The 13,884-nt window shown below is 42.8% G+C and overlaps 1 protein-coding gene across 7 annotated transcripts in view; it reads right to left on the reverse strand.

Moving 5' to 3' along the window:
• WDR59 (WD repeat domain 59) overlaps positions 1-13,884 on the reverse strand; it is an 86,544-nt gene that overhangs the window by 43,255 nt on the left and 29,405 nt on the right. For all 7 annotated transcript variants that reach the window (XM_089903305.1, XM_022583198.3, XM_089903304.1 and 4 more), the window contains 3 exons: positions 10,541-10,657; positions 5,918-5,995; positions 3,599-3,755 (listed from right to left, as the gene is read on the reverse strand). In XM_089903305.1, the coding sequence (XP_089759431.1) occupies positions 3,599-3,755; positions 5,918-5,995; positions 10,541-10,657 (352 nt within the window). The remainder of the gene's footprint in view (positions 1-3,598; positions 3,756-5,917; positions 5,996-10,540; positions 10,658-13,884) is intronic.

Below are 13,884 nucleotides of genomic sequence, written 5' to 3' on the forward strand. Positions count from 1 at the left end.
ACCTCCACAAATGTTCCTCCTTTTACGTGCTCCAGAGGAGCTGGGGATGAATAGGTTGCTTGTAAAATGAATTGTTTTAAATGCATCGTGACATCTTACTGTTTAAAATAATTTTTTGGTAAGGAAATGCATCTCTTTATAAAAGGAATAATCAATCTTTAATGTTCTTAACTGACTGAATTGCATTTTCACACGATAGGTCTGGTCAAAGGGAAATTATCCTATCAATAAAAAGGTCCAAGGTGCTTTCTGAAAGAGCTTTATGAAAGATCAGAACATTTCAGGGTAATTCTGCAGTATCTAGAATCTTCTTTATGGCCAACTTTAGACAGCAAAGAATCTAGAAATAATTTCATCCATTCCCTCATATTATGGATGGGGAAACTGAGGCAACAAAGAACAGAGTGAGTGAGGGCCAAAGTTCCTTCTCTGTGTCACTGCCTTCAACCAGGCATTCATTCCTCCATGTTTTAATACATCCCTGTGTACAACTATCAAGACAGCAACTATTCTGAGCTACTACCTGTCATGAGAACCACCATCTAGCCCATGTTCATAACAACAATTTTCTTTTCTTTTTTTCTTTTTTGGCATCGCTGCATGGCTTGCAGGATCTTAGTTTCCCAACCAGGGATTGAACCCGGGCCCTCGGCAGTGAAAGCACAGAGTCCTAACCACTGGACCACCAAGGAAGTCCCAGCAACAATTTTCTGGCTCCACATCCAGCCTCTTTTCATGTCCCTGACTTTGAAGAAAAGTTATGCCTAATTCCTTTCTAAACCCAAATCCTCTACTTGGGTCTTCGGCCCTATTCCCTATTTTCAAAGGGCCTTTGCTTTTACACCTACTCCCTTTCTTGCCTCTTCTCCTTGCCTTCAGAGAGGGCAGCAGCCTCCTCCAAGGAATTTAGTCTACTCCTTGCCTCTGAAGGCAACCTCACTCACAAAACCAGTTCGTGTTGCCTCTGTTTCTGCTGTCTTACAATCAGGCTTCCCTCCTCAATCAGCTTTTGGAACTGGTCTCTTAATGATCGTGTGGCTTCCTATTTATACCTATGTATACAATTAAGTGCTTCTCTCTTACTTTGCATGGAGATCCTTCAGCAAAACCCAAAACCAATGACCTCCGATTCCTTCACGAAGCATCCTTTTCCTTGGACCACAACATCCTGATTCTCTTCCTACCTCTGAGAGCTCCTTCACCACAGTGAAAAACCAACATCAAAGCCTGAGGTGGTCCAGTAAAAACTGACTAAGAAGACATGGCAGTAAAAAGAAAATGGAACACCATTAGGTTGAGAAAGAAGTAAAATATAAGAATACATGCAGGATGGGGACTTCCCTGGTGGCCCAGTGGGTGAGACTCTGGGCTCCCAATGCAGGGGGCCCAGGTTCGATCCCTAGTCGTGGAACTAGATCCCGCGTGCATGCTGCAACTAAGAGTCCGCATGCTGCAACTAAATAAATAATTTTTTTTAAAAAAAGGAATACATGCAGGATGGCTACATTTATAAAAGGTTCAAAAACAAACAAACCTAAACTATTTTTAGGGATGCAGAAATGGGTGGTAAACTGTAAAAATAAAAACAGAAATCACTATCGTAAATGTTAGGATAGTGTTTACCTCTAGGAAAGGGAAAGGATTGTGATCGGGAAGCTTCCGGGTTCTAGCAATGCTTTCTTTCTTGACCTTGGTGGTAGTCACACAGATTTTCACATTATAAACTCTACATGTTTTATGCAATTTTGTAGATGATATATCTCACAATAAAAAGGAATTTTAAACACCTATAACTTGTACTCAAAATTTCACTACTGGCTAGACAGCCCCAATTTATACAATTCACCCTGCCAGCTTTCACCCTGCCAGCTTACAGGTGACACAGACAACTGAAAATGGGTTGCTAAAAACCTTTTATTTCAGTCCGAAACTACAGGCCAACCTCTCGCTGCCAGACCATGGGGAAACTCTATCATCTCTTTTCAATGGCAAAATGCAGGACAAAGAGTTGAAAGATGAAGTCAAGCATGGAAATTGATGGGATAGAGACCAAGCAGCCTCGTGTTTCCAGAAGCAAGTCAGATTATGGAAATGAAGATGGGAAAATTAAGAGCATGATCAAAAGATTCCTTTCAAAAACAATCCTAGGGACTTCCCTGGTGGTCCAGTGGTTAAGAATTTGCCTTTCAATGCAGGGGACGTGGGTTCAATCCCTGGTCGGGGAACTAAGATCCCACATGCCATGGGGCAACTAAACCCATGTGCTCTAGAGTCCCTGAGCCACAACTAGACAGCAGCCCGTGTGCTGCAACGAAGACCCCACGTGCCACAGTGAAAGATCCTGCATGCCACAACAAACATCCTGCGTGCCGCAACTAAGACCCAATGCAGCCAAATAAATGAATAAATATTTTTAAATAAAAATTAAAAAAAACAAAAAAAAACTATCCTAGAAGAGGCTTGTGAAGGTCACAAACGAGCTGGGATAAGATGACTGCTCTAATCCCAGGTCCACCAGAGACCTCTCCTGGACTCTGGACAAGTCACACCACTCCACTGCCCGGTTTTCCTTCTGTGATATGAAAAGACCATGAAATATACTTCTGGTCTGGAAAACATTTAGAGAGTGTGGCAATAAGATCTCAAGACAAGGGAGGTTGAAATTAAGTTTGCATGGTGCTTTGGTGGAGAAAGTGAGGCTGAGGGCTTCCTAACCCCCCTTATACTTATGATGCATGAATGAGGGCTAGCTAGATTAAGCTGCAATAACAAACAGCCCCAAATCTCAGTGGCTTAATGCAAGGCTCTCCGGCTCTCTCTACATCTTCACCTCACCCCCACCCTGGTGGGAGCAGCGCCACATGGAGTTTCTCCAGGTACCTCGGAAGAAGCAGAGAGGGTAAATAATTGCACACCGGCTGTTACCACTTCAACCCAAAAGAGACTGCATCACTTTCGTTCAGGTTTCAAGATCCAAGCAGGTCACGTGGCCAAACCTATCTTCAAGGGGTTGGGAGGTGAAATACCACTGTGTGCTTGTGAAGAGAACTGGGAATACGTGGTAGGTGGTACTGACGATGACCTTGCATCTCCCTCATCAATAGAGGGGGAAGGGAGAATTCCTTGGCAATCCAGTGGTTAGGACTCCACGCTCTCACTGCCAAGGGCCCGGGTTTGATCCCTGATGGGGGAACTAAAATACCACAAGCCGCACGTTGCACCCAAAACAAAACAAAACAAACAAACAAATAAACAAAAACGGGGGGGAAGGAGCAAGTGCCAGGGATTTCTGAGCATGCGATGACCCCTGAGTTTTTCAGCTCTAGAAATGATCCAACAGCAAGGCTACCAACCTCTCCAGATCCCTTCCACATAGGAGAGACACTACACAGAACACAAGAGGATGGACTTGGGGGGAAGAAGCACAGCCACACACCCTATCACCCACCTACGATTAAAGGGGGAGGTTCCCTGACTCCCGCTCCTAAGCCAGCCCTGTTCCTGCATCCTCCCCTCCGATCATGGGGCCCACCCCGACGGGAGCTGTTGGTGAGCAGGGCTCAGGAGGAAATCAGTTGGCGGTCTCCCTCCCACCCACCTTCCTTCTGTTTCCTCCACTGGAATTCCAGCACCACATCATCATGACCTACGAAGGTATGGACCGGCGTGTTCAAGTCAAAGACATTCCACAAGAGCAGGCTGTTCTCCCTCCGCAGCTGGGGAACCATCACGGTCACCAATCCATTGCTGAAAGGCTGTGGCAGAAGAGGGAAAAGCAGGCATTGTTCCAGGGAGAATCCGCTGAGTCTTGAGTTACCCACGTTGGAATTCTCGCCTAATTAAAATAAACTGGATGATGGGAGGCCCCAACCCATCTGGGGAACATTTTTCCAAATACCGTCAGTTGACCATCACATCTACCTTTCATTTGCTTTCCTTTTTTTTTTTCTTTGCTGATGGAAGGGACCACAGCAAGTAAAAAATAAAGCTAAGCTAAATACTTGGAGAAGAACGTTTTTTAATGTAAAATAAGCAAATGGCTCTAGGGGTTGCACACGGGAACACCCCGGCTCCTCTCCACGAGTTCCCTCTGAGAGTTATCGAGTACATCCCCAAAATGAGCATGCAAAGCACACTGAGGGTAACCCCAGACAGCAAACAAACCCCGCCATGTAGAAATGCACCAGAAGCACACCATCCACGTGGAGCAGCACCTTCCCACTGCCCCCAAGACCACAGCTCTGCAGAGGAAAACCTTCCAATTTCAGGACTGACACTTTCCACTTACAAACACCCAATCTGCGAGGTAGCTAAGGGGCTCATTTGGTTGACAGGCAGACTCTGTTCTTTAAGGAATTAAGCCAAGGCCACCTAAGAGCACATTTATTTTCTCCCGCCCTCTTGGCAGCACTCCTGAGCTTTCCTGTTTGTTTTTTAAAGCAAACATATTAATCCAGAGAAGTATTTCAATTCACAAGAGCAAAGCCTGACTTCCTCCCAAGTGCTCCCAGATGCGAAGGCCAAGTAATACCCCAATTCTCTTCTTCACGCCATGATGCAGCAGGTGGCAGCCTAATGCATAAAGATCCCTCCATTCATCCCTGTGCTCCCTTTCAAGTTGACACTGAAGGAAATATATTATCTCTGATCAATTATCCATCTGGCAACAAAGTTGGAAGGTCGGTAACAGCCTATCCACTATACTTGTAGCATTTTGTGGTTTAGACAGCATTTTCATAGATGATTTTTTTCCAAAGGGAAAACATATTGTACAGGTACTAAATGCCACCGAATTGGACACTTAAAAATAAGGAATTTTATCACAATTTTAAAAAAGAGCAAGGCATATTAAACACTATCATTCATGTTTGACATAGGAGGAAACTATTACTCAAAAAACACAGGTGGCTTGCCCAAGGCCACACAAGTATTAAATGGCTCATTACAGCATTATTCACAATAGCCAAGATACAGAAACAACCTACATGTCCGTTAATGGATGAATGAATAAAGAAGATGTGGTACATATACAATGGAATATTATTCAGCGACAAGAAACAAGGAAACCCTGCCATTTGTCACAATACGGATGGACCTTGAGGGCATTATGGCAAGTGAAATAAGTCAGACAAAGATAAGTACTGTATGATATCATTATACGTGGAATCTAAAAAGCTGAACTCATAGAAACAGAGTAGAACGGTGGTTACCGGGGGTTGGGGGTGGGAGAAGCAGGGAGATGCTGGTCAAAGGGTACAAACTTCTGGTTATAAGATGAATAAGCTCTGGAGATCTAATGTACAGCGTGTGATTATGGTTAACAGCACCATATGATATACTTGAGAGTTAAAAGAGAGTAGATCTTAAATGTTCTCATTGCAGAAAAGAGATGGTAATTACGTGACGATGGAAGTGTTAACAAATGCTACAGTGGTAACTGTTTGGCAATATGTAAGTGTAACATATCAACATGTTGTATACCTTGAACTTATGCCATGTTATATGTCAATTATATCTCAGTAAAGCTGGAGAAAAAAATTAAATGTCATTGCCAAGCCCTAAACCAAGGTCTTCTGCATCTAAAGCCAGAGTTCTTTCCACCACGATCCACTGACCTCCAGCCTCTCAACCCTCCAGCTTACCCTCTTCCCCTCCCTTACTGACCACCTTCACACTGCCCAGCTCCCCAGCCCAGCTAGTCTAACACTTCTAGTATAGAGTCTCACCCAACGACCCAAGGGAAAATTTTTAAACAGATAACAGCTTTTATGCCGTCATTACCACCTTTGTCCCACTTCTAAACCAAGACAGAAGGAGAAAACTATCTCACAAAAAAATAAGAGGAAATGTCCCTGGCCCCCTCTGTCCAAAACACCTAGATAATGTTTCCGAGCAAGAGGTAGGGCATCTCACTCACAGTGTATCTGGCCTTCCAGACAGGCACCTGGCAAGGGAGAATATTGAGGTATTTCCGAGGCTGGCGGTAATCCCAGAACTGGAAGAAAGAAAGCAGGATAATTTGTGAAATAAATGCCATTAAAAAAAACCAAAAAACCTCAACTATCAAAATAAGCATAGCCGGGACTTCCCTGGTGGTCCAGTGGTTAAGAATCCTCCTTCCAATGCAGGGGATGCGGGTTCAATCCCTGGTCGGAGAACTAAGATCCCACATGCCGCGGGGCAACTAAGCCTGTGTGCCACAACTAGAGAGCCCGCACACCACAACTACTGAGCCCAAGTGCCACAACTAGACAGAAGCCCGTGCACCGCAATGAAAGATCCCCATGACTCAACAAAGATCCCGCGTGCCACAACTAAGACCCAATGCAGCCAAATAAATAAACAAATATTTTTTTAAAAAAACAGAAAAGAAATAAGCATAGCCTTCAAACTCCATGCTTTCTGTCCTCTAAGTGCCTTTGAGTCAGCCCCCATGGCCATGCTCCCGTAACAGAGACACACAGGAAACGCCCCTTTCACACTTAGAAACATTATAGGAGAAACAAAGACTTCTGTGAACACATGAGGATCACTCCTTGAGGCAGATCACTGCCAGCCTGCCTATTAAACTACCTTCATAGTTGAAAGGTAGAAGTGACAACTTTTCATCCTGTATCACTTCACACCACAGAGTAATTTAACTACTAAATTAACTACCGCTATTGCTAGTAGTTAAAAATGTACTGACCGCTGACTGCATTTCAGACAGATGTTTAGAGCTTTAAGAGTTTCATCCCATCTAATCCTTACAACAATCATACAGTGGGTGTTATGAATCTCTTTTTCAAGGGTGGAAGCTAAATTACTAAACGATGTAACTTGTCAAGGCCACGCAGCAAAAAGGTGACTGCGACTATTTGGGGCCCAACCACTCACGTCCACTCTTCCATCCACTCCAACACGGAAGGTGCAGGGAACACACAGGTGAGCCAGACAAAAACTGAGCCTTAGAGACGTCTATGCTTTTAACAGAAAAACAAACACACTTAGAGCTCAAGCATTTGCCATGAAAGCAGGAAATGGCAGAGCACCAAAGGCAGGAGGGCCAAGACTGAAACTCTGAACTATCAGGTATTAAGGAACTATTGTCAAAAACAGGTGACAGGGGCTTCCCTGGTGGCGCAGTGGTTGAGAGTACGCCTGCTGATGCAGGGGGCACGGGTTCGTGTCCCGGTCCGGGAAGATCCCACATGCCGCGGAGCGGCTGGGCCCGTGAGCCATGGCCGCTGAGCCTGCGCGTCCGGAGCCTGTGCTCCGCAACGGGAGAGGCCACAACAGTGAGAGGCCCGCGTACCACAAAAAAACAAAACAAAACAAAACAAAACAAAACAGGTGACAGGAGGGGACTCCCCTGGCGGTCCACTGGAGGGGGCACGGGTTCATCCCCTGGTTGGGGAACTAAGATCCTGCATGCCACGCAGCACGAACCAAATAAAAAAAAAATTTTAAAAAAAGGTGAGAGGAGCCACTCCAGAGAACAGTTGGGCAGTTTCTTAAAAAGTTAAACACACACCCACCATGTGACCCAGCAATCCCATTCTTATATGTTGGCCCTAGAAAACTGAAAAGTTCTGTTCACAGAAAAAAATCAATACACGAATGTGTACAGCAGCTCTATTCACAATTACCAAAAACTGGAAACAGCCCAAATGTCCTTCCACAGGTCAAGAGATAATAAATTGTAGTATATCCATATAGTGGATTACTACTCAGCAATAAAAAGTATATGAACTACTGATTCTTAAAACGACTTGGGGGAATCTTAAAGGCATTATGCTGAGTGAAAGAAGCCAACCTCAAAAAGTTACATTCTGCATGATTCCATGTAAATGACATTCTCATAAAGACAAAACCACGGTGATGGAGAACAGATCAGTGGTTGCCAGAAGTTAGGGGCTGGGGAGGGTGGAACTATATAGGTATAGCATGAGGCAATTCTTGTTTCTTCTGACAATTCTTTTTTGCCGAATTCAAGTCCCATATTCAACATAATAAAACTGTGAAGATGTCATTTCCATCTAAACTGCTTTTGGGTTTCCCAGACGGCCACGGGGTAAACTATGACTTGCTCCCTCAACTTATAAAAGAAGGAAAACTAGAAATAATTAGGTATGCTTGGCATTCTCCATATTTTCAATTAGCCCAACACTTTGTAAATGCTTTCCTGTTACCAGGTCCACCCTATGTGAAAAACTAGCAAATAAAAGAGAAGTTCAACCTCCCTGGGTTGATTATATACAAGTAAAATATTATTACTCTGAATGCACTTCAGCAATAGTTTACTTTTCAGGTTGGACAAAAGTATATTCATGTTCATTTACAAAGACCGGCATGATAACTACTAATAAAATTAATCCTTTAAAAAAAAGATTTTGCTTCTAGATTTAAATATGCTCATCAATTGGTGACAGTTATGTCAGATAATTTATGGGATAAATAGAGGACCCTGGAAAAAGTCCTTACTGTTCATAAAAAGCTCTTATTCTCAAGGCCATCACTGATGGGGTCTTATGAAATGATTACATTATAGTTGAATGGAGGACTTCGGTGTATTTCAATGTGATAAAGTTGGTTATTATAATAAGTTAACCAGAGCCATGCTGCCTTCTATCCATAGGTAACTTCTGCTTTCCTCTTACTATTGCCAAAGGCCTCTGCTCCAAGCTAGGGATCAAAGAGAAATTTTTCTGAAGAAATGTCAGAAGACCCTCGGTCAGGAGCCAAGTTCCTGACTGCTGACATCACAGGGAACAGCCTCTGGGTACAGGTTTCTCAATATGGCTCCCCTTATACCATGGACAAGGGGACTGGGTCTGGATTTCCAGGACTCAGCCTGGAAGATGGCAATTTTGTAAAATAGCCTGCTTACCCCAAGATAAGGAAAAAAAACAATTGGTTATCCAAACTGACATGAACTAATTTCATTACAGTTCATGTTCTATTTTTAATGGCCATAGAAGAAAAATCCTTTTCTTTCTTCTTGATCTAGCTCTAACCCTCAATACAACAGTTTTACAGTTTACAATCTACAAATCTACAAAGTGAAGTGAAACTTCATTCAATGGTATCTTGTTCCAGCAGACCCCTTAGAATTCACAAAAGACAAATAGAATAAAAATTATTGTTATAAATTATAAGCTAATAAATTGTCAGATAAACTAAAGAAAATGATTATGTAGGAAAAAATGGCATGCATTGAGCCTTATCAACCAATTACTAAAAACAATGGTTGACTATTATAAGTGCCTCTAAATTGCTTCACTTTTTACAATTATGTTATTTGTATATGTTCAATAAAAACTGTCTTCCTACCAGGGTATAGTGGAATAAATCAAATACCATGCCAAAAATCTCATTTAATTCATAAGCTAAGCCCACTAGTAAGGAATAAGGACTGTGTTTCACATGTGGAAACTGGTCTGTTATCTACTTTATTACCTATGGAATCCGAGCCTCAAGGGTAGTAAAGTTGTTAGTGAATATTGACAAACTTGGGGACCTCAAAGAAAGAGAAGGAGGTGAATCGGATGATCACTGGTTCCTGAAGTTGGGAAACAAGCTGATGGGGTATGGGGACAAACACTTAAATCCAAAACAAACAAACAAACAAACAGAAAAACCACTGTTGGCACATAAGAATAAATTACAACCCCAGGGGATTTACAAACCTCCAGAGAGAAGTTAGATTTTAAGCCTGAGTGTACGATTCTAGCTTTGCTAACCATACCAAAAAGACGTACATGCCTGTGTAAATAAAACAAAGCATTAAATTGCTGAAGCTGAATCCTAAAGTTGCTAAGCAAATTTCTGCGGTCAAATCTCTGTCCTTCCAGGCAGAGACCTGATCATATGCAGGAACTGTGGGGCATGGCTAACTCTGTGCCCTGCATCCTTTTGAACAAGGGTGCATATCACATCCCACAGTCAGAGAGGATAAACAAACAAGAAACACTGAGAGAAACCAAAAATAATAGGGTCACCGACATACATAAATCCTTGAGCATCTCCTGTAAGTCAGAGAATCTCTAATAAAACAACTCCATCTCTACTTGTGAAATGCTGATGATCGAAGACGTCCTAACTTGTGCAGATGTGATAATCACGTGAGAAAATTGCTTTTTCCACCCCAGACTAATGGTAAACTTGGTAACTTTAATGACCATGTGGGCTTTTCTCCTTTATTTGTTTATCTGTTGTGTTTTTATTTTGATGAGCCAGTCCTGAAATGGGACTTCCTGACAACTTCTTGGCAAGTAAACTTCTTTTCCTTTCTAGATGTTTTTGTCTCTGACTTCCTTTCACAAAGGGAAAGAAGAAAAGCCTCTGAACAAATGCCAGGAGCCATATCAGATACGTGCTACTACATCACTCCCACTGGACCACATAACCAGGTGTACTTGCCCAGCTCCCCAAAAAGCACATGCACCCCTGAAACACGTGCCATGCTAAGCTACTGCAAATTTCCTCTTGAAGAAAGTGCTGACACACCCCTGATGCCTCCCAAACACGCTCCCCCAACTGCCCTGGGGATGCCGCTCACCTTGACAGAGTTGTCTTGACTGGAGGTAGCAAGAATGTGCTCGCTGTCTGGGTGCCAGTCCAGGCCGTGGATTTTGGAGAGGTGGGCTGCGAGATACTCCACTGCTGTGCTGGGTTTCTGCAACAGGATCACCAACGAGAGTTGTCACTTCAGAAGGAACTCATAGTGCCCACCATATAACAGTCTGCTGGGTGCCGAGTGGGAATACAAAAATACTCCCAGAGGAATTCCCTGGCGGTCCAGTGGTTAGGGCTCCGCGCTTCCACTGGAGGGGGGCGCAGGTTTGATCCCTGGTCGGGACACTAAGATCCTGCATGCTGCACAGCGCAGCCAAAACAACAACAAAAAACTCCCAGAGACCATCTCTACTCTTAAGAAACTCCACTTTGTTGTTTTTTTTTTTTGCGGTACGCGGGCCTCTCACTGTTGTGGCCTCTCCCGTTGCGGAGCACAGGCTCCGGACGCGCAGGCTCAGTGGCCATGGCTCACGGGCCCAGCCGCTCCGCGGCATGTGGGATCTTCCCAGACCGGGGCACGAACCCGTGTCCCCTGAATCGGCAGGCGGACTCTCAACCACTGCGCCACCAGGGAAGCCCTCCATTTGTTTTGTTGAAAACAAATGACAGAAGACTTCTCCAGCTCTCCTTCACGCATTCTCTGAATACGGGCCTGTGAGCCTAATCTACTTCCGCTCTGGCTCCAGGTACGGCCTTAATGAAGGACACAAGGTAGTGGATGCTTTTCTCCTTTGGTACCATGGTCTGCAATTCCTGCTCTCCTTCCTCACAATCACCCACAAAGAGGGGCTGTGACATCTAAACAGACCCAACCCCAATCCTGGGGGTAAAACCACTAATCTTTTTTTTTCTAATTGAAGTATAGTTGATGTACAATATTATATGTTACAGGTGTACAATACAGTGATTCACAATTTTTAAAGGTTATAATCCATTTATAGTTATTAAAAAATATTGGCTTTATTTCCTGTGTTGTACAATGTAACACAACATTGTTGCTTATTTTGTACATAATAGTTTGTCCCGCATAATTCCCTACCCCTATAGTGCCCCTCCCCCCTTCCCTTTCCCACTGGTAACCACTAGTTTGTTCTCTATATCGGAAAGCCACCAAGCTTAAAATGATCAAGCCCTAAGACCTCAAAAAGAGAATGAACACACATCACAAAAGAAAACAATACATGATTAATAAGCATATATAAAACAAATTCAGAAGGAAACCTCAGAAATATATTCATACATTAAAACATTAAAAGATTGTTTTTAGCAATCAAGTTAGAAGATACTTGTAAATAATATTCAATGCAGTGAGGCTGCATTTGTCACTGGTGGTATACATATAAAATAGTATAACCTGTTCGGGAAAAAAACTGGACAATTTTTATCAACAGACTTAAAATTCTTCCTTTCTTAAGGGAATATCCTAAATTCACAAAAAGCTTTAGGTACCAAAGATGTTCATCTTGGTGTTATTTGGAACATCTAGAAACGAGAAACAACATGAATAATAAGTGGGGAATAATTAAATGTTAGAACCAATTATTGTACACCTATCTGATACAATATGATGTAGCCATTAAAAGTTATACTTAGAAAGAGCTTATAACACAGGGGAAATGCATTTGTTGTAATGTTAAATGAAAAAAGTATGCATAACTATGCATATGATATGATAAACCATGTTTTTAAAAAAAGCATAAGAAAAGAAAACACCAAAATATTAGCATTTGTCTCTGGGGCAGGACTATGAATGATTTTTATTTTCTCTTTTATATTTTCAACAAAGAGCATGTATTACTTTCTGTAATCAGCACTGGTCTATTAGGTTAACAGTGCAATCTCCAGAACCAGCCTCCCTAAGTTTAAATCCTGGCAACAAACTGTGCCTCAGTTTACTCAGCTGTAGAATGGGGTAATAATATTACCTACTTTAAAGGTTAGTTATAAAGAGAAATGAATCAATACACATAAAGTTCTTAGAACAATGCCTGTGCATAATAAACGCTTAGAAATATTAGTATTACTAGTCATTCACGAATTTGAGTGAAAATCCAACATTACCACTGATACTACACTTTTTTAAGCCTGTGATGCTTGCTGCCAATAGTCCTGCTTTGATATTAGAGAGTGCCAGAGAAGTGAAATTACAACCAACAAGCTTTACAATCCATATAAACAGAAGTCCTAAGTATTAACAGCCAAGAAAAAGTTAAAGCTCTTTAAACAAAATAGATAAAACGCTCGCTACAGGAAGTCAGGGTTATGAGTAGACCAATCAGAAGGCTAGAAAGAAACAGCTCAGCAGTATATTTCTACAAGATAAGGAACACAGCTACTGTTTTGGAAAACATGTCCTGACCAAGTTCATGGCTAAATACCCAAATGTTTATTTTGCCTATGGCTCTGAAAACAGTCTAAAGCAAATACACAAGTACTACAAATTAACCAAACATTTTAGTTAAACCATTTACTATATTTAAATGCTATACCAATGACAAATATGAATAAAACCAATTGCCAATTGAAGAAATAAAGATGGATGAAGAATGACTATTACCAGACTGGACTAAAGGGACAGAGATAAAACTAACATATAGAAGATGTACCATCCATCCTTTCCTTATAAAATCACCTTGTCACCTAAGAGCCACCTAAAGCGAGGGCTTCGGCCGGCACACCCCTTTGCCGGCAGGTCTTGGCCCCCAATCCAGCAGCCTCCCAATCTCTGCTTCACTCCCCTCTCCTCTCCAACTGTATGACTTTATTCCCTGCTGGAAGGGGAAGGGAGCAGGGCAGCCAGAAGCAAGGCTGAGACTTGACAGTCAGCATCCCAGTTGGGACAGTTCCTGAACGAGTTCCAGGAAAACTAACAGTAGGTCCTCCCCACGAAGGCAGGTTTCACAGAGCAGGAGGCAGAATTTACACCCTAGATCTTACAGAAGTCGACCACTCTCTGCATTCTTACCCAATCGTCTGGCAGTGAGTCATGGAAGAGGCCCTTTCCCTGCATCACTGTTCTCACTGATGCCAACATATCAAACTTCCAGACTTGCCATTACAGTAGCAGCCCAGAACCCTGCAACTCTTTCATGCCTCTCAGGTCCATGGGCTAATGCAGGGAGAACGTAGGCTCTGCAGGCTCATTTGAGGCTGACGGCACAGCTAGACTTCCAAGGGAAGATTTGAGCATACCAAGTATCCTGCCTCAGTGATTTAATTCTAGATGGTATATGTCCTAGAACAACGAGTTTTCACTTTGCAATCTGGGGCAGGAATATGAAGCCTGCTGACCATTCTAGAATAGTGTCTGGTCCCCCAGGCTTGACC

This window comes from Delphinapterus leucas, chromosome 20, assembly GCF_059928025.1.
Source record: "Delphinapterus leucas isolate spDelLeu-1000000601 "Yukka" chromosome 20, BTC_Dleu_Yukka2, whole genome shotgun sequence".
Taxonomy (NCBI): Eukaryota; Metazoa; Chordata; class Mammalia; order Artiodactyla; family Monodontidae; genus Delphinapterus; species Delphinapterus leucas.